General features: G+C 36.2%; 5 protein-coding genes across 6 annotated transcripts; 3 read left to right on the top strand and 2 right to left on the bottom strand.

Moving 5' to 3' along the window:
• Window positions 1-1,283: 1,283 nt before the first annotated feature.
• LOC106131520 (general odorant-binding protein 56a) lies at window positions 1,284-8,249 on the top strand. The gene is made up of 4 exons (XM_013330635.2): window positions 1,284-1,346; window positions 5,124-5,234; window positions 5,886-6,000; window positions 7,766-8,249. Exons 1-4 carry the CDS (start codon window positions 1,302-1,304, stop codon window positions 7,894-7,896), a joined length of 402 nt encoding a protein of 133 aa, XP_013186089.1. The 5' UTR covers window positions 1,284-1,301; the 3' UTR covers window positions 7,897-8,249.
• A 1,992-nt stretch (window positions 8,250-10,241) lies between these two features.
• On the top strand, window positions 10,242-12,398 carry LOC132902942 (uncharacterized). The gene is made up of 2 exons (XM_060949968.1): window positions 10,242-10,619; window positions 11,553-12,398. Exons 1-2 carry the CDS (start codon window positions 10,242-10,244, stop codon window positions 12,300-12,302), a joined length of 1,128 nt encoding a protein of 375 aa, XP_060805951.1. The 3' UTR covers window positions 12,303-12,398.
• Window positions 10,618-13,070, bottom strand: LOC132902941 (uncharacterized). Its single transcript, XM_060949965.1, has 2 exons — window positions 12,392-13,070; window positions 10,618-11,500 (listed from the first exon to the last, which is right to left on the bottom strand). Exons 1-2 carry the CDS (start codon window positions 12,890-12,892, stop codon window positions 10,730-10,732), a joined length of 1,272 nt encoding a protein of 423 aa, XP_060805948.1. The 5' UTR covers window positions 12,893-13,070; the 3' UTR covers window positions 10,618-10,729.
• Window positions 13,071-13,076: 6 nt separating this feature from the next.
• LOC106139939 (putative nuclease HARBI1) lies at window positions 13,077-14,904 on the top strand. 2 transcript variants are annotated; one of them, XM_060949967.1, is made up of 6 exons: window positions 13,077-13,198; window positions 13,311-13,551; window positions 13,634-13,830; window positions 13,930-14,062; window positions 14,163-14,304; window positions 14,458-14,904. In XM_060949967.1, the coding sequence occupies exons 2-6, from the start codon at window positions 13,315-13,317 to the stop codon at window positions 14,883-14,885; spliced, it is 1,137 nt and encodes a 378-aa protein (XP_060805950.1). In that variant the 5' UTR covers window positions 13,077-13,198; window positions 13,311-13,314; the 3' UTR covers window positions 14,886-14,904. The 2 variants fall into 2 exon arrangements, with proteins under 2 accessions (XP_060805950.1, XP_060805949.1); XM_060949966.1 differs by having other exon boundaries at window positions 13,077-13,551.
• Window positions 14,905-14,996: 92 nt separating this feature from the next.
• LOC132902949 (uncharacterized) lies at window positions 14,997-16,076 on the bottom strand. Its single transcript, XM_060949995.1, has 3 exons — window positions 15,953-16,076; window positions 15,623-15,755; window positions 14,997-15,446 (listed from the first exon to the last, which is right to left on the bottom strand). Exons 1-3 carry the CDS (start codon window positions 16,025-16,027, stop codon window positions 15,175-15,177), a joined length of 480 nt encoding a protein of 159 aa, XP_060805978.1. The 5' UTR covers window positions 16,028-16,076; the 3' UTR covers window positions 14,997-15,174.
• Window positions 16,077-27,995: the final 11,919 nt, after the last annotated feature.

Here is a 27,995-nt window from a genome sequence, read left to right as displayed (position 1 = left end):
TTTTTAATTCTACAAGCAGTCAAACTTGTCTCAACTCAAAACAAGAATTACCCAGATAAAAGTGAGATCGTTGGAAGGTTCTATCATGAAACCAGTTAAATCTGATAATATATCGCGTAGTGTGGACAGATGCGAGGAGTGACATCGCAAGTCCCAGCCAGATCTTTCCAGTCCTGCCTACCTAAGTGCTGTAACAGGTGTTCAAAACATTTTCTGCTCACGATTATTATTAACTTTTAATAAATAACACACGACAGTACAGATGAATATATCCCTCATAATATACAAGTTATGCGAAAAAGAGTGGGTGTCGTAAAAATCTCTGCAAGAACAATCCCTAGTTTATAAGACTAAGGGATAGGATTATAAACTAGGGATTGTTCTAGTAAGCGATGGGCTAGCAACCCGACACTGTTTGGTTTTTAAGCCATACGGTTGAACGTGGCCTTTCAGTCTGTTCAAGGCTGTTAGGTCTGGCTACCCCGCAAGGGATATAGACGTGATAATTTGTATGTATGTATGCAAAAATTAATCCTTATCACCAGATAAAACTATAAGACATTGAAATATATAGCAGTTTAGGAGAGTGGTTTCTTTTTGTAATTTTCATAATACTTGCCATTATTATTTAATAATTAGAAAAAATGCTACTTATTCTAAATAAAATATTAATTAAATATTTTTAGGTAAGAGTTGTCATAATAAGGTTATCTAATTATGTTTCATACAGGTAACTGAATATTTTCAGCTGATAAAAAATACAATACAATACTGTATATTATCTATTATTTAAAATGGATTGCCAATTTTTCTTTTGAATTAAATCGTACATAATTTATTAATCGCAATGCTTAGCGTCTACCTCCTCCGAATACACCCGAATACAGGTCGGGATGTTAGATGAATATGGTCACGTCTATATCACTAGCAGGGTAGACAGAGCCAACAGTCTAGAAAAGACTGAATGGCCACGTTCAGCTATTTGGCTTAATGATAGAATTGAGATTCAAATAGTGACCGGTTGCTAGCGCATCGCCTAAAAAAGGAATTCCAAGTTTGTAAGCCTATCCCTTAGTCGCCCTTTACGACATCCATGGGAAAGAGATGGAGTGGTCCTATTCTCTTATGTATTGGTGCCGGGAACCACACGCCACGGCACGGCATAAAAAAATATACCTCAATGTTATCAACCCCTGGCCATCCCGTGATCCCGGTGTTATTATCCTGAATCGTCGGATCATCGACTATATATATAGAAGTTTGAACGCATGTTTGTCAGTTTGTACAAGAACATTGCCAATATGAAAACTTTTATCGTAATCGCTGCCTGCCTAGTTTTGGCTCAGGTAAGTGTTCAATTTTACTTATTTTAATTTTCTCAGCTTATTATTTGATTGTTAGACAAGGTAACCTTGGTGTGAATTGATGTATTTTGCCTCAAAAAATTGATAAAAAATTCGAATTGATAGGAGGAAAAAGACAAAAGAGTTGTCCAAATTTTAAGAATAGGAGATAGAGTGCATTATTTGCATTAGCGATAAGTCCGCCTTTGTACCATCTCTATCTGTTTTATGCTGTTTTGTATGTTTAACTCTTATGGTGCAATAAAGAGTTTTTATATATCTATCTACATACATAAAATCTATGTATGTTTGAAGACATTGTGAGAATATTTGAAAAAAAAATGTGCACAATATTTTAACTAAGAGCAGGTATAAAATTTAAGTTCAAATGACTATTAAAAGAATTTTAAACATTAAAAAAAAAATTGATTGACTTCTTTAACTGGCAGTACTTCGCTCCAGTGGAAAATTCCAAAAAAAAAGGAACCTTGGTTATAAAAAATGTAGTCTATTCGTAGGTACAGCTGTAGCTGTGCCTTATGTCGTGAAAATTAGTTCAGTAGTTTTTGTGTTTGTTCGTTACAAACACACACATAAATATATATATATTTATATAAGTACACGCCTGTCACCCTTTCCATCATGCCTATCCCTCCTATCCTGCCTTCCTATCTCGGGTCTGCTGGAAGAGATTTGTTTTGAAATAAGCAGAACCTTTGTAATTTTGTTTCTTGTGTTTATCAGTCTCGATGTTTTCTGTGTACATAAATTAGTAAATAAATAAATAAATAAATAAATTATAGTAGAAACTAGCTTTCCCCCGCGACTCCGTCCGCGCGGATGTCGGTCTTCGCGTAGATGGTTTATTTCTCCATTTTATTTTCAATCCGGTCAATTTAGACCAAAAAATAGGAATGAAGCTACATTAATTCCCAGCAAGCTGAAAATGAGTATAATTGTTTAAAACACAATCAAAAGCATTATTTCAAAATTCCCCATGATTCCGGTTTAAAGAAAAAAATTACCCAAGGTCAAAGGTAAGAAAATGGGATTTTCACGATTTTCTTCAAAACGGTAAGTTTTATAGGAAAATTACCTCAGACATAGATTGTAGATCATAAAGATATCTATAAAAAGGAATCAATATTTTTTTTCAATAATGCTACCGTTTCTGAGATATTACGATGCAAAAAGTTGCAAGCGTCATAAATATGCATAAGCACGTCTCGTATATACTCTATGTAGCAGTAATATAAGTAAAAATATTGTTCTGTCGGTAATTTTAACTTGAATTCAAAATATAAAATATACATAAGTATAATGAAACCCAGTCCCTTCATTTATACTGTAGTGAAACCTTGAGACAACATCTGTCTCTCTGATTAATTGTGTACGTGGCTAGGGTCGTATAGCTGCTTTATCTCAGAATGCTCAACACATGAAATACCGTTAGTCTTTAATAATAGTTGTCCTTGCATAATAACCGTTGTCGGCTATGGACACCACGGCCTCTCATGCCCTAGGAGTGCCGGCCGTTTAGGGCGCCATGCCGCCCTAAATGATATAATCCTCCTAGAACCAAACGGTCTGGCTCGGGATGATGCCAAGAGACCGGATGGTATGACTTTGGTACCCTGGAGATTGGGGCAGCCTTTGGTGTGGGATGCTACTTGTGTCGACACACTTGCGCCGTCTCATCTTCAGGTTACTAAATCTAAGGCCGTTTTGCTTCAAATGAGGCAAAAAACCTCAAAAGGCGCAAATATGTAGTTATCGGGATCAAAGTTTACATCAGATGGCAAGTGTGATAGTGATATTGAAAGGAGAGTGAACGCGGGGAACATGGTGAATGGAGCTTTGCATGCCTTTATGAGCAGTCAGAAACTATCCAAAAAGGCTCAACTGGCTGTGCACAGGGGCGTGTTGGTCCCGACATTAATGTATGGGAGTGAAAGTTGGGTATGGCAAAAGAAGCACGAAAGCAGAATAAATGCAGTGGAAATGAGAGCGTTAAGGAATATGTTGGGTGTGAAATTGAGTGACCGGATAAGGAACAGTGTGATAAGGGAATGTTGTGATGTGAAAGAAGATGTAGTTACAGGAATAGAAAAGGGTATGTTGAGATGGTTCGGTCATGTGGAGAGGATGAATGAAAACAGGTTGACTAAGCAGATATACATGGAGAGTGTGGAGGGAAAGGTCGGGGTGGGAAGACCTAGACGAACATATCTTGATCAAATTAAGGACGTCCTGGTAAAGGGTCAGGTCAAAAGTACCTGAAACCGCCGAGCTTGCATGAAGAGAGTTATGAATGTAGATGAAGCAAAGGAAGTATGCAGGGATCGTGGCAAGTGGAAAGAGGTAGTCTCTGCCTACCCCTCCGGGAAAGAGGCGTGATTTTATGTATGTATGTATGTAGTTATCGGTAATATCTATACTTTTGAACCTTTTGGGGTAGAAACTCTGGGACCGGGGGGCCTATCTGCCCATCAGCTTTTCCGACAATTGTCGAAAAAGCTAATTGAGGTATATCTTGACCGGAGGGCTGGAAATTATCTGGCTCAGAGAATCAGCATTGCCATTCGAATTGGCAATGCTGCCAGCCTTCTGGGCACATTCCCGCATGTTGATGCTATGCAAGGACTGTACAATTTATAAATTAAATTTTAGTTTTTAGTCATCTTTTTTCTTTCTTTTTATAAGTAGCTTTAGTTTTAATTTGATTATTGCATTGAATTTGATAATTGTAACCTCTATTATTGTCCTAAAATCATTTTCTTTACTTAGGGTTATTCCAATTTTTTTTTTAAATAATAAATACGAAAGTTAGTCTTGAGTGCCACTGCGTAGTGAAAACACGTGTTTATTCTAACCTATTTCAGACTTTTTCAAGTTTAATAATAAAAATGTAAAAAAAAAAACGCGCTAATAGTACACTACCTCAGAGGTGGCAAGGAAACGGATGCATATTATGACGCTTGCAACTTTTTGCATCGTTATATCACAGAAACGGTAGCTTTGTTGAAAAAAATTATTGATACCTTTTTTATAGATAACTTTATGATCTTCAATTCATGTCTGAGGTAATTTTCCGATTTGAAAAACTTACCGTTTTAAAGAAAATTGCGATACACCCATTTTTTACCTTTGACCGTGAGTAAATTTTTTTCCTTAAACCGGAATCATGGGGAATTTTGAAATAATGCTTTTGATTGTGTTTTAAATAATTATACTCATTTTCAGCTTGATGGGAATTAATGTAGCTATGTAGTATTTTTTTCATAGTAATTAGTAGCGGCCCGCTTGTGCAGCAAACGGTTCAAGCCAAAGCCGACTTTAGGCGCTACAGGTTACGGCGCTAAATCCACTGCGGGTAACGCAACGTGTGTTCGCGGTTCTACAGAACAACGTCTATGGATAAACTGAAAAATTAAGATTTTTTTTTCTTCGTATTTTTTCGGGATAAAAAGTATCCTATTTTACGCCCAGGATAATAAGGTATAATTATACCAAGTTTCATCAAAATCGAACCGTTAGTTTTCACGTGATGCCTGAACATACAGACAGACAGACAAAAATTTTTTTAATCACATTTTTGTGTTTGGTATCGATCCAGTAACACCCCCTGCTATTTATTTTTTCAATATTTTCAATGTACAGAATTGACCTTTCTACAGATTTATTATATGTATAGATATAGCTTAAATATATATACATACAACTAATGTCAATAAAGTCCACTCATATTCTGCCGATTTTAATACACATTCTCTGTCTCAGGCCCTAACAGACGAACAAAAAGAGAAACTAAAGAAACATCGCTCGGAATGTCTCGCTGAGACCAAGGTGGATGAACAGCTGGTCAACAAACTGAAGACTGGTGACTACAAGGTACCGTATACGGTATAGTACATACATACATACATATAGTCACGTCTATATCCCTTGCGGGGTAGACAGAGCCGACATACATACATATGATCACGTCTATATGCCTTGCGGGGTAGACAGAGCCAACATACAAACATACATACGGTCACGTCTATATCCCTTGCGGGGTAGACAGAGCCAACAGTCTTGAAAAGACTGAATGGCCACGTTCAGCTATTTGGCTTAATGATAGAATTGAGATTCAAATAGTGACAGGTTGCTAAACCATCGCTTAAAAAATCCCAAGTGTGTAAGCCTATCCCTTAGTTATACATGTTGCTTGTAAATTATTGAGTCGTCTCCTAATTTTTTTACGGAAAAAGGCTTCTCGCTTTAGTTTTATTTTTTCACTGCCTGAAAAAAGTTGGTAATTTACACAATATCTACTTTATTATGAGTAATCAATGATTTAGTTCCATCTTCGAGCCATAAAGCTGAACGAGGTATTTCAGTCTTTTTAATACTGTTGGCTCTTGTCAACCCCGCAAGGGACATAGACGTGATTGAATGTACGTGATACCATGTTTAAGTCTTTCATAACACGACTACCTAAACTTACTTTCTGTTAGAAATTATTGAAAAAAAAAAAATTTTTTTCTTTTTAAATCTCAGACAGAAAACGAGCCATTGAAGAAGTATGCTCTGTGTATGCTGGTGAAGTCTGAGCTGATGACGAAGGACGGCAAGTTCAAGAAGGATGTAGCCCTCGCCAAGGTTCCTAACCCAGGTAAGAGTTCATCATTATTAAGGGTGCAACATCTAAATAAATAAATAAAAATATATACGGGACAAATTACACTGATTGAATTAGCCTCGAAGTAAGTTCGAAACTTGTGTTACGGGATACTAACTCAACGATACTATATTTTATAATAAATACTTATATAGATAAACATCCAAGACCCAGGCCAATCAGAAAAAGGTCTTTTCTCATCATGCCCTGGCCGGAATTCGAACCCGGGACCTCCGGTGTCACAGACAAGCGTACTACCGCTGCGCCACAGAGGCCGACATATACATCTATACTAATATTATAAAGCTGAAGAGTTTGTTTGTTTGAACGCGCTAATCTCAGGAACTACTGGTTCGAATTGAAAAAATATTTTTGCGTTGAATATATAACATCACGCTGCAACTATAAGGAGCAAAGAAATACTTAACGTAAGTGCCATTTTGGCCAAAATTAGTTTTTTATATATTTGGACTCGGAATGTTTCGCTCCATCGTTAGGTATATTTAAAAACTCTTTATTGTTAAAAAACCTTACGTTAATATTATATATAAACAATTTAAGTCGCTTTAGACAGTTTACTTGACACTTACATTAAACTATATTTCGTAAAAGATTTCAATTAAGTATTATATAAACGCTCCAATGCGCCACATGGAGGCATCGTGCCCAGAACACTGGCAGCGTTTACCGCTGAATCGTGTGACTTATACGCTGAGCAATTTTTTTGTTAAGAAGCAAAGGAAAAAAACCGTTATTATAGATTTACATTCTGGCCGAATTGTTAGACATCTTACTTTTATACATATACCTCTGACATTTTAAAATAAGTATCACAACATTTCACCGCAACACAACTCATTTCGGTAACACACAAGCACTCCAATTATTCTCAAAATCACAAATATATAAATCACAATGTGAAAGCACATCAAAATAAAAATAAAATGTGACAATACAGTGTCCTGGGCTCTCTACGAACGCAGTACAAACTAATTTTGCCGACTCGTGATAACTATCTTAATTTTATGACTAGACAGGAAATGGTAATTCCCGTTGGAAACTGACCAGGTCAAAAACAACTGTATTACTTATGACCACAGAACTAAAGTCGAACGGGATGATACTGGGGAAGTTCTAATCTCTGGTCGAGAGTTTATTATACTGACGTGTCTGCATAAATGCAGGGTAGACAGAGCCAACAGTCTTGAAATGACTGATAGGCCTCGTTCAGCTATTTGGCTTTATGATAGAATTGAGATTCAAATAGGGATAGGTTGCTAGCCCATCGTCTAAAAGAAGAATCCCTCATTTATAAGTCTACGCACTTTTTTACAGATTTTGATAACATTTTCATAATCAAAGGAATCAACAATATTTTGCAATGTCAAAAAAAGACAACCATTTTCTGAAAATCCCTTCAGTAGTAAAGTCAGTTCAACTAATATTAAATAAATATTATATACGGGACAAATTACACAGATCGAGTTAGCCTCGAAGTAAGTTCGAGACTTGTGTTACGAGATACTAACTCAACGATACTATATTTTATAATAAATACTTATATACTTATAGTATTAGATAAACATCCGAAACCCAGGCTAATCAGAAAAAGTTCATTTCTCATCATGCCCTGGCCAGGATTCGAACCCGGGACTCCGGTGTCACAGACAAGCGTACTACCGCTGCGCCACACAGGCCGTCGAATATAATGTTACATACATTACATATTCCATAATGTCAACACGTTTTCATTACACAGCTGACAAAACCAACGTGGAGAAGCTGATAGACGCCTGCTTAGCCAACAAAGGCAACAACCCGGCCCAGACAGCGTGGAACTACGTCAAATGCTACCACGAGAAGGACCCGAAACACGCAATCTTCCTATAAACCAATTGGACCCACAAAATGGACCCATCAAACAATTGAACCCATCAACTTGACCGATCAATCAATTGAATTTAATTTGAACTATTTGAATTAATACATCAAATGGAATTTGGTAATTTTTAAATTTGGAACAGAATGTTCGATATAATTTTTAACATGTTTATTTTTTTTATGTTCATTTTATTAATTTTTCTCAGTTGTCATAAATCTATTTTGAGATTAGCGAAGTTTGTCGTCTGATTTTTTTTTAAAGTTGAGATTATTTTTATGTGAAAGCGTAATACAGGGTGTAGAAACAAATGTTTGGTAAATACTTAGTTTTAAACAGTACTGCCGGAACGAATTTAAGTAGTTGTCAGAAATAAAATGATGAATATGTTTTATATTTTTTTATACTTCTCGCCTTTTCCGAACGAAATGAATCCCAAATAATATAATGTTATGTACATTATATGCGAAAGTAATTTTTTGTTTGTTTGTTGTCTCTAATTAAGAGTCTGGCGAAAAACATAGTACTTTTCATTCCGGTAAAAACTGAAGATCCCGTTTTTTTTGAGAAAAAGTTCCATGTGTCCAATAATGGCGTTAGCCTTTAAAAAAAGGGTAGACCTGAATGTAGATATTATGATAAGTCAATACGTGTAGCGGGAGCGATAGTTCGGGTTAATTAATAAAGACGGTTGCCTACAACCAAAATAAATCGGTAAATAACTAGTGAGCGTTAAGTTCAATTCCGAATTGAGGTCAGTTATACATAAAAAATAATTATTACACAAATAAATGTGCAAAAGGCGGACTTAATGCCGTTTGGCATTCTCTACCAGCTGACCAAATGGAAAATCTTTAAGTTGGTTGTGTGATAAAGTGCACATGCATACTGAAAAGAAAACATACATTACAAACAAAAGACATAAATACTTACATACATAATGTATTGAGAAGCCATTAACAGTTAGTAACACCCTGATATGCCTTTCAGTCTTTTAGACACTGTCCACCCCGTATGGGATAAAGACGTGATTATAAGTACATATGTATGTCTGTATCATTTAGCCAAACAGCGGAAGCTTTCACAATCATTTGATTCAGTCTTTTGGTGACTGTCGGCTCTGTCTACCCCGCAGGGGATAGAGACGTGATTATATGTTATTTTATGTCTGTACACCTTGTATCTGGCAAGGCAGCAAACCTTTTAAATCGTATTAGACGTGTACAGTGGATCACAAAGAAAAAGAAACCTTCGATAAGTCGATGATATGAAAGTGGTACACTTTTCTATGTGGCCGACTGTACACAATGACGCCAAAATTATTAAGACATTTATTATTAAAATTTTAAGTTAAGGATATCCTGGTTTAAGGCCCAGGTAAGAGTGTTCGAAACCGCGAGTTTTCATAAATAGAGTTATGACTGTAAGAGAAAGAGGGAGAGAGAGAAAAGAGGGAGAAAAAGCCGGACCCGGGGCTCGAAACTATGTGGGGAAGGTGTACGCAAAGCTATGAAAGAAATTGTATCATCTTTTGCCAAGGGCTTTGCTTCTTTTTACTACGCTTTTTTCTGTTATAGCTTCTTTTTTTCACACCTCTCTTCCGAAGGAGTAGGCAGAGACTACATCTTTCCACTTGCCACGATTCTTATATCTTTTCGTAATAGTTATTTTTAAAATTTAATATGTAGGTATTTCAATGCATATATTCAATAGATAATCTCCACGATTGGTATGAGAAAACTTGTTTCCTTTAAAAATTGTAAGACTGCCATCTAGTGTGTACTTTTAGAACTAACAACAGCGAATAGCATTGTACCAAACAATACGAGCATGCTTTGTTGTATTTTAATGAACAATTTGTATAGATAGCGCTGTTATATTTATTAGTACAGTAAATGTCGACTAGATGGCGCTTTAGCTTATTTCAAAATGAGAGGTACTTAATAACTTTGAACTGTAGGGTTACTCTTGACGCGGTCGAGTTACGATCAAAATCGAATTGACATCGAGAATCAGTAATTTGGTACTCTGGAAAACGACCGAAGCGCCAATCGAGTTGTGGTCGAATAGTGAACTACTTGAAATCGAAAACCGCCGTTATGTCTTATAAGCTACAGTTACACATGCTCATTACTAGCACGAAAGCATGCCACTATTGAGCAATTGCTACTTAGTGGTATGTGTGTCGAAACATTGCTAATAATTAGCATGCTAATTACGAGTATGCTCAAAAATCGACGGCCGTGCGATTTTTGGGCATGCTACCTGCGGCGCGGGTGGAAGGGGGCGTGCTTTTAGCGCGTGTAAACAGGTTTGCTTATTGAGCATGCTAGTAGCGATCAGTCGTTCACAGTAGATGCGCGTGCACAATTTCTCGCCAAAAATGTCTCGCTGGGGCGATGAAAAAACGTTGAAATTTGTAATTTTATATCGGAACAACGAGTGCCTATGGAATCCGCATATACCACAGTACAAAAACAATATTGCAAGAAATAATGCATATCAAGATTTATTAACCAACATGGACGATCCTACTTTGACTGTGAAAATTATAAAATCAAAAATCAAGAACTTGAGGTCCGTTTACCACAGCGAATTAAAAAAAATTGAGAATTCCAAGCGATCCGGTTCTGGTGCCGCTACTGTGTACAACCCATCTATGTCCTGGTTTCACGAAATGCATTCTTTCCTTGGAGACACTGGCGATTACAGGGACCCTATTTCTATGGAATTGGTGAGTTTTGGTTTACAATACTTAAATAAAAATGCACGTAACTGTTAGTAACACACAATTATTTAATATCATAGAATAAGTAGTACAGCATTTTCTATGTAGTTATTAATTTAAATCATATGACCTTGCCACGGTACCGCCTCTGTAGTTTCAAAGAGCTGCGCATAGATGTCTCTTATCGCTCCTGCCTGTCGAGAAGCGTGGTTAGCGTAGCGTGTAGGTGGTAAGCCTTCCAAAGCAGTCCGTAGTTGTGCCCTCCATGATCCTGGTACCACAACACGTTGTTGTGTATCTTCAAAGTCGACGCATCTTTGCGTGATGTACATATCAGATGTTTTCCGAAGCCAATTGTGTAAAGAGCAGGCAGCTAATGTAATTCTATCGACATTTTTGGGGGCCATATCTATGGCATCCATAAAAACTCGAAATCGTGTCACTAAAATACCAAACGCATTTTCAACGATTCGTCTGGCTCTCGATAAACGGTAGTTAAATATTTTTTCTTTACGCGTTGGAGTTGTTCGATAGGGCTTCATAAGGTATGACTTTAGAGGAAAAGCAGCGTCTGCCACAATAACTGATTGGTCCGGAAAATTGAGAGAATTATTTTCCAAAGCTTGTGCTAAATTAGATTTTTGATAAACACCTCCATCAGAAGCTCTACCATTAGTCCCAACATTTACGTATGAAAAACAATAGTCATCATCAACTAATGCCAGAAGTATGATGCTATGAGCGCCCTTGTAGTTATAGTAGTCAGAAGTATCATCAGGGGCGAATATATTTATATGTTTGCCATCCAACGCTCCGACACAACCTGGAAAGTTCCATTTAGTTCTAAATCCATGTTCAATGCGTTTCCAATCTTCAGAACCGGGAATCTGTAAAAAAAACAAATAAGTATTTTATAAACTTAATATATTTTTTTTACAGATACAAGACAGAGACGAGCCATCGCAAGATTCACAACCAAGTGACGCTGTTTCATATTCAAACTCGTTGACGCCGCAATCGATGAATGTGTTATCACCCTCTCCTAGTCCAACTACAGAAGATCGATCACAATCGCGTTCATCTAATAACTCATCAACACGACGTAGAAAAAGAAGCTTACAAGAAGAACCCATTACATATGCTCTCGATCGTTTACAAAATATTAGTTCTGCTATAAATGCACCGCCTAATTACGACGAATTCCATTATTTTGCTCAAAATGTTGCAGCTCAATTGCGAACTCTACCATTGTACGACGCATTAGATGTACAACATGAGATCCAAACAATTCTGACTGCAGCAAGACGTCGACGCCAGTACCCAAATTTGTCTCCCTTTACACAAACAATGACTTTCATACCTCCCAGTACAAACACAAATACAGTCACTTACACACCTCCTACTACAAACACACAGACAATGACTTTCATACCTCCCAGTACAAACACAAATACAGTCACTTACACTCCTCCTACTACAAACACACAGACAATGACTTTCATACCTCCCAGTACAAACACAAATACAGTCACTTACACTCCTCCTACTACAAACACACAGACAATGACTTTCATACCTCCCAGTACAAACACAAATACAGTCACTTACACACTTCCTTACGCGTTATCCCAATCAGATTCTACTGTCTCTGAAGAAGATTTGTTGAACAAAGCATGGAAAATGTGTTAAAGTTAAATTTAGTTTAGTAAGTTTTTAATCTAGATTTTAAACAATAAATACTTGATTTAAACTAATAATCACTGGTTTACTTTACTTACCCGCATATAATCCTTCAGAACATTGTATATTGCATCACACACTTCAGGTATAAATAGAGATATAGTAGACCTTGCAACTCTGTGAAGTGCTTCTAATGTGTATAACGAATCTCCAGTTGCTAGATACCTCAATGTCACTTCCAGTTTCACTTTTGGTGGAATAGCATTTCGCATGTGTGTATCTTGTTTCTTTATAGCGCTTTCAACTTTAGATAGTAATTCGTCAAACTGATGCGGTAACATGCGCAAATGATTTTTGTAACCATCAATATCTTCTTCTCGCATTTCTACTAGCAATCGAGTACTTGCTCCAAGTTGTTCCCTTCTACTTAGCCAATCACGGACCCAAATCTTCCTATTCCTTTTACATTGGTTTTTTCTCTTTCTACCTGAGAGAAGTCTTCGGATGCATTGCAACGATAGCAAAAGAATAACTTTATTAAGCTCCGTACGGATGGTTGTTTCATCGTCCATGGTTTTGTTTGAACTAACAAAGAGCATGCTAAAATCGCATTTGTGTTGGAGTGTTTGCTTTGAGCATGCTTATTTAGTAGCATACTTAAAACTAGCATGCTTATTGCTAGCAAATGTAAACAGTTCATAAGCATACTCATATTAAGCATACTAATAGCACGTTTTTTAGCATGCTAGTAATGAGCATGTGTAACTGTACCTTTACTCTCGACACTATCGAGATCGAGTTATGCTCATGTTTAAATCGAAAACATACGTCAAATCACACGATTCACAAGACGCTACTTTTTTGAAATCAAAAGTGTGTTTTCAAGATTAAATTATAGAAAATAGGTAAGTTTCTTTAACAATAATGCTTTGAGATACAATAATCTTTCTTCGTGAGTGAAAGTGCTGGGAAATATTTGCAATTTTTTGTCTACAACTTTGTTTTGTGGATTGATAGCAGGATGGCTCGACTTGCAGCACAATTAAATTTATTGGATGAAGCTGAGAGAGTTGACGCACGCCAAAGAAGAAGAAGAACGCAAATAGCACGTTATTGTGCAGCAGCTATAGAAATTGGCGATGAAGAATTTGTGGCAAACTATCGAATAACAAAAGAAATTTTTTTGGAGCTTGTGGAGGTGCTCTCCCCATACTTAAAGGCACCTTCTCGCAGAAGTGATATTCCCATAAAATTTAAGGCAAGTATTTGAGTTCTTTATAGTTTTTTCGTTCTAGTTCTAAAATCTATACCTAAATCTTTAAATTTTCTTCTTGTTATAGATATTGGTTGCTCTCTCTTTTTATGCATCAGGCAGTTATCAACGTATCGTAGGAAGGAACTATGGTACTGCAATGTCACAGCAGTCAGTGTCAAGGTGTATCAAAGAGGTGACCGATGCGTTCAACCAAATAATAATTCTACAAAAATATATAAAGTTCCCTACTAATGTTAATGAACGGAATGCTATAAAGATGAAGTAAGTAGTTACAATAAAATTTTCTTATAGGAAAATGTTTGTAGGAAACATAAATTTTATAATAAATATTACATTTCATAATTTTTTTTTAACTTTTAGATTCTATGAAAAATATGGAATACCCGGTGTTATTGGTTGTGTAGATGGAACACATGTGGCCATGGTAAGACCATCAGAGAATGAGGATTGGTATTTCAACCGAAAACACTACCATTCCAGAAATGTGCAAATTGTAAGATCATTTAAATTAACTATACCTTACCAAATGAAGTAATTTGTGAATGTATAGGTTGCCACTGTTAAAAGGTATATTAATTTTTTTATTGTTTCAGATATGTGATTTTGATCTAAATATTATAAGTGTAGATGCATGTTTTGGTGGTGCTACCCATGATTCACACATCTTTAACCAACATGCAATCAAAAATCACCTAATTGATTTAGTGAACCAAGGGGAGACAGTGTATTTGTTAGGTAAGTGTTTATTTTTATTATTTATTTACATTTCTATGATTGGAAAAATTTCATTAGAATATTTTCCTAGATGCTACCTCAGCTGTTAAGCATAGGTGCCCAGTCTAGGTACTAAGCTGAACTTAAATAATGACATCTTGTTAATATTTGCAGGTGACTCGGGGTATGCACAAAGAGAGTACATGATGACACCAATTGTCAATGCTGCAGCTGGTTCTCCAGAAGAATTCTATACACAAATACACTGTTCAGCTCGTAACAGAGTGGAACGAACGATAGGGTTATTAAAGGCACGTTGGCGGTGTTTGCTGAAGCATAGGGTGCTTCATTATAAACCAGACATGGTTTCAAAAATAATTAACGCATGTTGTGTGCTACATAATATGTGTAACACAGCACGCATCCCCTCCCCCAGCGAAGTTAACCCTTCGCTGTCGTCGGGCACCGCGCAGCAGCCATCGTCGGAGCCCGCGCCGAGCGCCGCCGCGCACAGCGCTGGAGCCACGCTGGAACTGCGCAGAGGAGTTGAAGCCCGGCAACGTATAGTGAATATGTTGTGGACAAGGAGACGAACAAATTAATAAAGATATATCATATTAATATTGTTTTATTTTATACATTTATACTACCACTACTACTGTATGCTATTAATTTAATTGCAAAAATTATTAAGTAAACATAATTGTAACACTTAAAAATATGGTACACATTACAAAGTATTTCTGTTAACATTGGTATTTGTCAAATAATACTAATGTAATCTACTAGTTATAACATGGAATAAAAAAGAAAAACAACAAATAAACAGCAATACCATCCATATCCATAAATCCAAAAACTACTTTACTTTTACGTTTAATTGTAGAAACTTTAATGTGATTGCATAAAAGTTTCTACAACATTAACCAGTCTTTCCCCAAATATTGATATGGCTTCAGCTATATTATTGCAAGCTGCAGCAAGTCCCGCCATATTCTCTTGCAATGCTCTAGCCTGAAGAAGCTCTGCCTTGACCCGCTTCTCTTCAATGGAAACAAGGCGATCTCTTTCAACTTGAAGTTGAGATCGCCTACCTCGCTCTCCTGTTGTTCTGGCAGCTTGACGACTCAACCTGGCTCGAATTCGAGGGCTTCTTCTCGGGGCTGTAAAATTAAAACATAATATTGGTAAACTTTATTTATTAACTAACATAACATAAATCTTTAGGTAATTAATTTCATATTATATATATATAATTATATAGATTTTATCTAGCTGAAAAAGGGGAAGAAATCCAAAGTTTGTACTCCCATTGCATAAAATAGAAAGACAAACTTACTAGATTGCATAGAGGCTAAAGGTGGAGAGTGGGCTGGAGTTCCCGGTAGAGGTAAGACGATAGAATCTTCCTGTTGTCCTAGTGGTGTTGATGTTACACTGGCTGGCAATGGCTGGCTGGTTGATGGTTGGTCCTAATTACAATAATTCAGAATTAGTTTAACAATAGAAAAACAAATTTATCAACTCCATGGTTCTAACCTGCATGTTCCAATAAGTTCTTTGTTTAATTTAGCACTGAGGGGCAAAGGATTGTGGAATAAATATTTTAAATGCAAAATTTTATGCGATCTCTCTTTGCTATTTTAACTTCTTTAATAAAAATTATCACCTGAGATGGTAGTATTGGAACACTAAACTGAGAGTCCCCTTCTGCAAAACCCCTGCCACCAAGAATAGCCACCATTCTCTCCTCTATACATGTGAGTGGAGGTAAGTTGGCAGATCTACCACCTCCGGTTCAGCTGGCATCTGCATTACGCTGCCCTAAAACTTTCTTTAGGGCATATTTTTTGTCAGTCCAAAACTGAAAACGAATAAATAACCATTAACATTATGCATATTGATACTTTTTTAATAAAACATTTATGATTGAATAAAGAAACTTGTAAATATCCATAGAAAAATGCATCAACATTATCTTCACAATGAAACTACTAGCAATATTTAATTATTTATATATCATGCATTAAACATCTTACCTTTGTCCAACCTTTGGCATCTTTTTGCGTCCCTCCCATAGCATTTAGCGTAATGGTAATTTCTTCCCATTTTCTTTTAGTCTCCCACTTTGCTTGAGCGGAACGCAGATGACCTTTAGCTATTCCTGGATTTTCCTCCAAAAAATTCACCAAAGCTTCCAACTGGGGATATGTAGGCCTTGCATTCTGACTCATGTTCAAAAAGTTTTGATAGCGTATTAAAGGAAATATAACAGATGAAGTAAAAATATTAGACGTGTGAACAAACGAAGCTCACTCTTCGACTTACTTATAAAACCCATATCAATAAATAACATAAATTCTGTTAAAAAGGCAACACAAAACCACTTAAACATTTTTTCAAACATTCCAAGCACTTGAAAGTTTTCTGTTTTTACTAAATTTTTTTATAAACGCGCGCCCCTTTTTCTATGAAGTGTCACTGTCAAAGTTCTTTTTTAAAAATTGTGCAAAGGTATTTATTAATCCAATAAAATTCTTTAGTTTGATCGAAAATTAGTAACGTTTCACTAGTTATTGTGCCCTTATTTGATGTAAAATAGCTTATATTTACAGAAACATTACAAAATATATGTGTTTTTGGAAGAAAAGAAGTCATTGTAAATTTAAAATTTTAGATAGTAGTGTCACTATAAAGAACCTTTCATTCGATGTAGATTACGTCATTACCCGGAAATGGTTAACGGATCGCCATCTTAGGTTGATTTCAACTCGATCTCGATTTCGATTCGATTCGGCTCAAGAGTACCGTTTTGTGATCAATATCAGATTTTGTCGAGATCGAATCGAGATCGAATATCGAGATCGAATCAAAGTCAAGAGTTGGCCTGCTGTTTATTCCGTTTGATACTTTTGTATTTTGTTTTACGATTCATCTGATTTGTAATATAAATAAAAATAAATATCCAGGATCACTTTAGTACATAGGTAAGTATATTAGGAAAAAAATGTCCTTTATTATTCACTGTAGTTTTTCTTGACAAGTTGAGCTGATTCATTAGCTAAATTTTGTGAGTAATAAATAATAAAGAGGAAACAATTTTATTTTTGTACGAATAAACTCAAAAATTACTGGACTGATTATCACCATATTTGGCACAGATATAGAATAGACCTTCGGAATGTCAAAGGCTAAGTTTTTCTAGAATTTCCCACGGCAGTTTTTCAGAGTCGCGGACTTATGTACTAGGGCAGGTTACTTTTAACATTTATTTAGAGACGAACGTTTCTTGATCAAATTAAGGACGTCCTGGCAAAGGGTCAGGTCAAGAGTACCCGAAACCGCCAAGCTTGCATGAAGAGAGTTATGAATGTGGACGAAGCGAAGGATGTATGCAGGCAGATATCGTGGCAAGTGGAAAGATGTAGTCTCTGCGTACCCCTCCGGGAAAGAGGCGTGATTTTTATGTATGTATGTATTTATTTATTAAAATTGAGGTGGATTCACACTACTCTATAATAGATCGCATTGTCCCTACAACTATGTCGAACACAAAATTGCCCATAATGTGCCCTTATAATTTACGTAAATATATTTTTTACACGTATGCAATTATGCTTAGCATTATAACCGCCAAAGCGACAATTATATGCAATCTCTACATGCATCAGTACTACCATAATGTAGCCTGTAAATTACAGACATAATATACTTACATACTTTTTGTATATAGTTAGAATGGACTTACCTAAGTACCTACAGAATTTTGTTTAAAAAAATTATAGTATATACATACATAAAATAACCCCTTGCGGGTTAGACAGAGCCAACAGTCCAGAAAAGACTGACAGGCCACGTTCAGCTGTTTAGCTTTTTGATTGAATTGAGATTCATATACCTAGTGACAGTTTGCTAGCCCATCGCCTAAAAAAAGAATCCCAAGTTTGTAAGCCTATCCCTTAGTCGCCTTGTAGATGGAGTGGTCCTATTCTTTTTTATTTATACTCACACCAAAAAGGACCAAATAAAAAAAAACACTTTAATGTTAAAAATAATTGAAAACTTAATTGACAATAGCTAGGCGATTAGGTTGGAACCTAACATACCTACATTTTTGGAGCCGGTGCCCGGATCAAAATTGTATGCGTACGTAATACAAAAAAAAAAATATAAAATAAAATATTCTTTATTGCAGTAATCTCGGTTACAATAATTATGCAAGTAATAAAAATGACAGTAAAGTAAGTACCAATATTTGTTTTTTTTTTTTAAATTCAACAGTCACTTTTACAAAGAATAACTTATGTACCTACCTACATAACTCGATTGGTAAAACACTCAAGTAAAAGTTGCACGTGGAAATTGAAAAAAAAAAAAACAGGGCAAATAACGGCTCGCCATATTTAAAGTTTTCATCTTTTCTCTATAAATAGGTAATTACGAATCTATGCAAATAAGTAAGAATAATTGCACCAGTTCTGAGTATCGGCTGGTTTTTTTTTCATCGCGTGGAGAAAATTTCAATAGTTTACTGCATCACTGGTTCAACGTTACTTGTTTTTGGGGATCCGCAGGTGAATACAATAATAACTTAAGCATTCTTGTGTGTGCTGATATAACATACATACGTCTATATCCCTTGCGGGGTAGACAGAGCCAACAGTCTTGTAAAGACTAATAGGCCAAGTTCAGCCGTTTGGCTTTAAGATTGAATTGAGATTCAAATAGTGACAGGTTGCTAGCCCATCGCCTGAAAGAAGAATCCCAAGTTTATAAGCCTACCCCTTAGTCGCCTTTTACGACATCCATGGTAACGAGATGGAGTGGTTCTATTCTTTTTTCTATTGGTGCCGGGAACCACACGGCAAACTATGTAAAATGAAAATGTGAAATAGACAATTATCAGTGAAGTTATACACTAGAACAAGGATAGAACTAGGATATAGACGTGATCATATGTATGAATAGATATCTTATGTATTAATTGTTTTATTTTAAATTGTTTTTTTTTTTATTTGGTTCTTTTGAGTGTGAGTATACTTAATATACTCATAAAAAAAATAATATTTAAAGATGATGAACTTAAAATGAACTTCAAAAATATTTAATTGTTTCTTTTTTATTGTATTTATGTACCTAATGCCTAATAAGCAATAAATAAAATAAAATACCTAATAAAATCTATACTCTATACTAATATTATTGAGAGCTTTGTTTGTTTGTTTGAACGCGCTAATATCAGGAACTACTGGTTCGAATTGAAAAATTCTTTTTGTTTTGAATACACCATTTATCGAGGAAGGCTTTAGGCTATATAACATCACGCTGCAACTATTAGGAGCGAAATATGGCGAATAATGGAAAATGTGAAAAAAAAAACGGGGAAAATTATTCATCCTTGAGGGCTTCAATGATTACCAAAGTAACTATTCCATGCGGACGAAGTCGCGGGCACAGCTAGTTTTAAATAAAATAATACGGAACCAAATTGTCTTTACATCTGAATCACTCATCTCAGACGCGTTCAGGCAACTATCTATTTAAGGTATGGAGTTGGCAAGCATAACTTGTAAATTGTAAACTAATGCGCATTATGCATTCCGCAATGCAATTTTCTTTTTTTTTTTGTTATTGTACGCAGACTAATTTGCCAGTAACTTATGATATGTTTGTAAATAATATTAGGTATGTTGTTGAATATAGTGCCGTGTGGTTCCCGGCGCCAATTAAAAATTAAAAAAGAACAGGATCACTCCATCTCGTTCCCATGGATGTCTTAATAGGCGACTTAGGGATAGGGTTATAAACCTGGGATTCTTACAGGCGATGGGCTAGCAACCTGTCACTATGTCACTATTTGAATCTCAATTCTATCAGAAAGCCAATCACCTGAACGTGGCCTATCAGTATTTTTCAGATTGTTGGCTCTGTCTACCCGCAAGGGATATAGACGTGATAATATGTATGTAAATACAACATCAATTTTCAGTTGAACTAATATAGTGCTTGTAATACACTTTATTTTTTAACTAGCTGTGCCCGCGACTTCGTCCGCGTGGAATAGTTATTTTAGGCATCATTGAAGCCCTCAAGGATGAATAAATATCCTCGTTTTTTTTTCACATTTTCCATTATTTCTTCGCTCCAAATAGTTGCAGCGTGTTGTCATTATAGCCTTTCTCGATAAATGGTCTATTCAACACAAAAATAATTTTTCTATTTGAACCAGTAGTTACTGAGACTAACGCGTTTAAACAAACTCTTCAGCTTTATAATATTAGCAGGATAGATACGGCACAGATTACTCATATTGCGTTAGACTTTTATACCTTGCAACTGAATTTACATAGATTAGGTATACATACATACATACATATGGTATCGTCTATATCCCTTGCGGGGTAGACAGAGCCAACAGTCTTGAAAAGGCTATTGCTATTTGGCTTAATGATAGAATTGAGATTTAAATAGTGACAGGTTGCTAGCCGCCTAAAAAAGAATCCCAAGTTTGTAAGGTTAGGTATAGTAAGTAAGTACCTATGCCAACAATTGGTACTATCAATATAAGTGCATCATTTACCCGCCATGATTGACAGGGTATACATATCACATTGTGTGTCATTATTTCCGCGGTAGCCGACGTCAATAGTTCCGCTGTGTATGTTTGTATCTTTCATCTAGGGTTGCCTTCTCCTGAACTTTGTGTAATTAGTTTTTAGTTAGGTAAGTACTACTTGGTTAGACATTATGGCGATAAATTTGAAGAAATTAATTCGTATAATCACGTCTATAACCGTTGCGGGATAGACAGAGCCGGCAGTCTTGTAAAGACTGATAGGCCACGTTCAGCTATTTGACTTTAAGATTAAATTGAGATTCAACTAGTGACAGGTTGCTAGCCCATCGCCTAAAAAATAATTCCAAGTTTGTAAACCGGATAGGCTTACATACCTACTTGGGATTCTTTTTTTTTCTTAGTTTTTTCTTTTCTTAGTCGCCTTTTACGACATCCATGGGAAAGAGATGGAGTGGTCCCATTCTTTTTTGTATTGGTGCCGGGAACCACACGGCAATTAAGAGAAATTCATTCGTATAATCACGTCTATAACCGTTGCGGGGTAGACAGGGCCGGCAGTCATGAAAGACTGACAGGCCACGTTCAGCTGTTAGTTCTCAATGATGGAATTGGGATTCATTTGGAGGAATAGGTTCGGATGCATCACATTTCTGGGTAAACCTGATGGCTTCTAGATAGGCGTAGTTGTCAAATTCTCGCGTCTGAATCCGAAGGTGCGTCGTTTGGTTTCCGCCACAGGATAGAACCACTCCGTATATATTTTCCATTGATGTTGTAAAAGGCGATGAAGTGATAGGTTTATAAATTTGGGATTCCTCTTGTAAGCTATGTGTTAGTAACCTGTCACTTTTTTTTATTTCAAGTGCATTTTAAAGCCAAATAATTGACCGTGGCGTTTCAGTCTTTTAAAGACTGTTGGCTCTGTCTACCCCACAGAAGATATAGACATCATGTCAATGTAGGTCCCGGGTTCGATCTCAGGTCAGGTCATGATGGAATTTTTTTTTTCTGATTGGCTTGGGCTTTTTATTTTTATTTATTTTAGTAAGCTTGCATTTATTATGTTTTTATATTATAGGAAGATGATAAAATATTGCAAGAAATGGCGTCATTTTATTTATTGTAAGAGACTTAACCTCAAACACTTTATAAAAGATTTGAAAAAAATAGGTATACTTATATACAGAGATACAATTATTATAGAGGGGAGTAACATAGACTTTATTTTGGAAATTCATAGATTGAGCAGTAAGTGAGAATAATTTAGGCATAGGTAACTTTGTACGTACATAACTACTTATGTTTTTGTCAACAATTCTGACAACCCTACGCGAATCGGAAAAGCATAACTGCATTGTCGAATGCAATTTACTTTTTTTTTTTTAAATATAAACGGAAGGACACATCTAATAAAGTATGTAAAAACCTTTTATCTAAAATCAAGATAGCAACGTAATTATAAACAGCGGTCCACGAGGAATTTTTCAGAAAAAAAAACGACCTCCATTTTGCCTTCCAGTTATTATGGTGTTTAGCAAAAAAAAAAAACTGTTTTAAAATTATACTTTTAACAAGCAAACGAAACGTCGTAAACGCCATGGAAAAATACGATAAATTCGATCTTAAATTGTGAATTACAAGTTCGAAATTCGATTGAGATTTTTAATTGTAATGATCGTTTGATACAGTTACTAGAATTAGTAGGAAAAATGAATTAACAGTACCTTTCTGTAATCTTTTACAGCTGATGTTAGACAGAGAGGGTAAACGAACCACGCTTTATTTCTATAGGAGTGAGCGAGACAGATGTAAATTTGTGAGGTCATTTCTAACGCTGTGGCCGGTAGCCAATCGCGGGCTCGCTAGGGCGGGTCACGGAAGGCTGCTGTACTTACGTTCGTTGTAAATTTCGGACATTATACTCATAACGAGATGGGTTATGATAGCAAACTTATTTCCCGTGAATTTACTTGCTTGTACATTCATACATACATAACATCACGTCTATATCCCTTACGGGTAGGTACATGGGGTTGGCTTTTTGATAGAATTGAGATTCAAATAGTGACAGGTTGCTAGCCCATCGCCAAAAAGAAGAATCCCGAGTTAATAAGCCAATCCCTTAGTCGCCTTACTTATAGTTCTAAGCGTATATTTCACATGGTCAACAACTTAGTTTGGTTGACTGGAAGAAATCCCAATTGGGATAAGTCTGACATTGTAAATTTCCTCCTTAATCCAATAACTGTTTTGTAATCCTACTAATATTATAAATGCGAAAGTTTGCGAGTAGGTACCTATGTCAGGATGTCAGGATGTCAGGATGTCAGTATGGATGTTTGTTACTCTTTCACGCAAAAACTCCTGAACCAATTACGATGAAATTTGGTATGTACTGAAAACCCGGAATAACACATAGGCTACTTTTTATCCCGGAGTTCCCGCGGGATTGATTGTCACGTTATGATATGAATTTTAAAGCTGACGAAGTCGCGGGCGGCCTCTATTTTGTTATATTTCACTTTAGGTATGTGTTAAGTAACATAGCCTAAAGAAAGTTGCTAAAAGTTTGTCTGAATTAAGATCTTATTGTGTGTGTGTGTGTGTGTTTTGAGAAGATTATTAAATCGACAAAAGCCTTTAACATAAGGATAATCTCAAGCAATATTCCTCCTGGCTCTAGTCCCGGTTGCATCATCATCACTCTGGAGAGGAGGGTATGACTTTAACCATGGATCCTGGATTGGGTGAATCTAGTTTTTACACGAAAAGACTTCCATCTGACCTCGGCAGCCTTTATACCTACCCGTATAGGATCGATCATGACTTACACATCCAGTTGCCTGAATGTGCAGGTTTCCTCACGACGTTTTCCCTCACCGTACGAGCATCGGTTAGTATTGAAACCAATGTACTTACATAAATTCGAAAATAGACATTGATACGTGGCCGAGGTGGGATTGGAACCTGTGCTTTTCTGCCCATCAGGCATATTAACCGGGCATCTTACCGATTATCTTAAACAGTGTTTGACAAAAATAATTATGATTGATTGATTAAAGAATGCCGTGTGGTACCGGCACCAATAAAAAAAAAAGAATAGGATCACTCCATATCGTTCCCATGGATGTCGTAAAAGGCGACTAAGGCATATTCTTATAAACTTAGGATTCTTTTTTTAGGCGATGGGCTCAACCTTCCACTATTTGAATGTCAATTCTGTCATTAAGCCAACCAGCTGAACGTGGTCTAGCAGTCTTTTCGAGACTGTCGGCTCTGTCTAACCCGCAAGGGATATAGACGTGATGATATGTAGATATGTATGTAAGTATGTATGATTAAAGAATTTGAAACCACCTCCCAATCAAAACCACCAGATCTCAGAGAAGACTCAGAATTTGACTACCTCCTACTCTAACACCAATAAAACTTAGACCCCAGAGAAGACTTATGAATGAACGTAACGCTATCAGTATTAATAAGAAAATTAGTCGGTATATCTTTGTCTATTTAACTTGTACAAAGCTGTTTTGCCCTGCCATCATCAGAGACCTTCCACGGCTAATTATCCCCATACATTCCTGGTCCATATCGGTGGAATCCCCAAAGGTTATGGGGGTCTGACTAGACTGGTTTGTGGCTGGTTTAATATACTAAATGAGTGTGACGAATCGTTCAGAGCGGCTTATTTGATGTTTAGCGGCGTCCCACAAAGGATGGTAATTGACCCACGCGTTTGGGGTATCGTTCTGGAATTATTAGGGTTCCGTGGTAAATTTATTTATTTATTTTATTTCTTTACGCCAAAAATGCAACGGTAGTAGTAGGTATACACCTCTTACAGTATTTGGTAAGGAATTCTTATAAGTATAACAAAATAAAATCCTGACAGTATTTATTTATTAAAAAAATTTGGAGTAGAAGAGATTTTGTTTTAAATGTTGAGCCGTGTGGTACCGTGTGCCAATAGAAAAATAACACCACTCTTTCCAATGGATGTCGTAAAAGGCGACTAAGAGATAGCTTCTAAACTTGGCATTCCTCTTGTAGGCGATAAGCTAGCAACCTGTTACTATTTGAATCTCAATTCTATCATGAAGTCGTGCAGCTGATTGTGAACATTCAGTCTTTTTGAGACTGTTGGCTTTGTCTTACCCGCGAGGAATATAGACGTGACTATAAATATGTATGTATGTTGTGTAAAATTCTTACGATGATACTAGTTTTTCACATAAATACCTACGACATTTATGTGAAGTATATGAAGTGGTTCCATTCTAAAGTATCAAAAACCACACGGCACTATGTGACATAAAGTAAATAAAATATGAATTAAAAATTAGCACCATAACTAAGAGTGTCGCTAACCAACTCCGCCTTTTTGTTGTCATTCCGCTGACAATAATAATAAATTTGTTGGTGCGCACGCGCAGCCAGCTTGCGCGCAAATTGTCAGATTTCGTAGATATGCCGCTTTTTGAGCCGACATTCGAAATTCAAACCCGTTTGGTTCAAGCTTAGAGTAAGCAAGTCAAAAAGAATGGTAGAATTCGTTGTGTTCCAATTTGGCATTCGATATTTATATAAGAAATAGGGAACGAAAAGGCGTTTAAAAATAAAAATTTGGTGTTACCATAGAATACGTAAGAGCATTAATAAACAATTAACTACCTACAAGACAGTTTAAAAATGGCATTCCTTTATTCATTCATATTATGATCCCGTCTTCAAGTCCCTTGCGGGGTAGATAGAGCCAGCAGTTTTGTAATACTGATTGACCACGCTCAGTTGATAGACTTAATGATAGAACTGAGATTCAAATAGTGACAGGTTGCTAGCCCATCACCTAAAAGAAGAATCCTAAGTTGGCATGCCTCTCCCTTAGTCTCCGTTTACGACATCCGTGCGAAAGAAATAGGCCTATTCTTTTTTATATTGATACCAATAACCACACGGCACTTAAATTAAAAAATTCACACTTACCATTAGTTTTTTACGAGCAAAATGCGCACTCTCTTCCAATCATTACTCAATGATGGCGAGTTACGACTATTGACTTTTCAACATGACATTTAGTTAAATAAACAATTGTTTTAATAAAAGATGCAATTTATTGATTGTATGTTACTTTGTTGTTTGATAACTAGTGTAAAGTAATGAATTTTTCATCAAATACCTTAGTAAATATATATTTTTGTATCATTTTTTCAAGTTTGTTCGTTTCGTGTCATTGACAGCTGTTTGTTATCAAGTTTTGATAGCATCATCATGATGATTTTTTTTATAATTTAATAGATTTGAGCGCGTTTGACCTCCTGAGATTGACCTCCATCCTGCCTGATGGTAAGCAAGATGAGGCCTAAGGTGGTCGACGTAAGCTCAAGTTTTAGTCATTATTAATAATTAAGTATAATTCATTATTAATATTAATAAGTAAGCTCAAATTTTATACATTGTTATTAAAATGTTCATTCTTGCCTGGAAAATTCACAAGTTAGGTAAGTAACTCATACATACGTACATATGGTAACGTCTATATCCCTTGCGGGGTAGACAGAGCCAACAGACTTGAAAAGACTGAATGGCCACGTTCAGCTTTTTGGATCGAAGATATAATTGAGATTCAAATAGTGACATGTTGCTAACCCATCGCATAAAAAAGAATCCCAAGTTTGTAAGCCTATCTCTTAGTCGCCTTTTAAGACTTCCATGGGAAAGAGATGCAGTGGTCCTATTCTTTTTGTATTGGTGCCGGGAACCACACGACACGACACTTCCTAACCTTAATAGTACTTATACATATATTAGTCATTATTAATGTTAAGAAACGAGACATTGGTGCGTGATAGTCAAAGATCGGAATAGGTAGATTGATTTTATGTACTTGCATCATGAATTACCATAGAAAGCATAACATGGATAAGCCTCTTTGGATACAATTTACATGAACGAAGTCGGGGCTGCTACCACTAATATATTCTTCATCCCACTTGTAAAAAATTCCGGATAAAATCTTAATAATTTACAAATCCCGCAATCCCGGAGGCATGTCCATATTAATATATACGTTTCGGTTCATTGACCCCAATTCAATCTACCTATTCCGATCTCTGGTGATAGTAGAAGGATTTCAACCTGTGTTTTCAATTTTAACTGCCTTTTATAAAAAAAAGTTAATTCTCAGTTTGACCTGTAAGTGTGTATGTTAGTCCGGGTTTATCTCGCGTATCGCTAAACCGATTTTGATGCGGTTTTTAGGAAAGTGTTTGTTATACTTAGGAAAATGTTATTTAGATTTTAAAACATTACTACCGCTGACGTTTTTTTTGTTTTTACGGTATCTTTTGAAAAGTACATATATTCTCTTTTTCCGAATCGCTTAAAACCATGTATATCTATATTATAATTATGTCTATATCCCTTGCGGGGTAGACAGAGCCAACAGTCTTGAAAAGACTGAGAGGCCACGTTCAATTTAAAACCAAACAATAAAATTTCTTATTAAATTCATTTTTAATTTTATTTGGCTTATTTTGATCAATAAGTTAAAAATAGAATTATATACGGGGCAAGTTACACAGATTGAGTTAGCCTCGAAGTAAGTTCGAGACTTGTGTTACGAGATACTAACTCAACGATACTATATTTTATAATAATTACTTATCTAGATAAAAATGCAAAACCCAGGCCAATCAGAGAAAGTTCTTTTCTCATCATGTCCTGGCCGGGATTCGAACCCGGGACCTCTGGTCTCACGGACAAGCATACTACCGCTGCGCCACAGAGGCAGTCAAGAAAGACTAACTGTTTAATACATTTAACAGGGTCAACAAACAAAGCGGCATATTCTGGTAACCGTATCTACAATCAGAAAAGTAACAATTAATAAGGAATAAAGGTGCAAAATTGTATTAATAAGAGTCGCGTGATACACACTACGCCGATTAAGATGGATATCGGGCACCTGGTAAACTTGAGCGGCATTACATATAATATTGTGTTTAATTTGATGGCGTTATGCGAAAGCATAACGATGTTAGACAGGAGTAATTAAGGAGACGGCCTCTGTGGCGCAGCGGTAGTAAGTACGCTTGTCTGTAACACCGGAGGTCCCGGGTTCGAATCCCGGCCAGGG

The sequence above is a fragment of the Amyelois transitella genome, chromosome 20 (assembly GCF_032362555.1).
Source record: "Amyelois transitella isolate CPQ chromosome 20, ilAmyTran1.1, whole genome shotgun sequence".
NCBI lineage: Eukaryota > Metazoa > Arthropoda > Insecta > Lepidoptera > Pyralidae > Amyelois > Amyelois transitella.
This window is presented reverse-complemented; position numbering and strand designations above follow the sequence as displayed.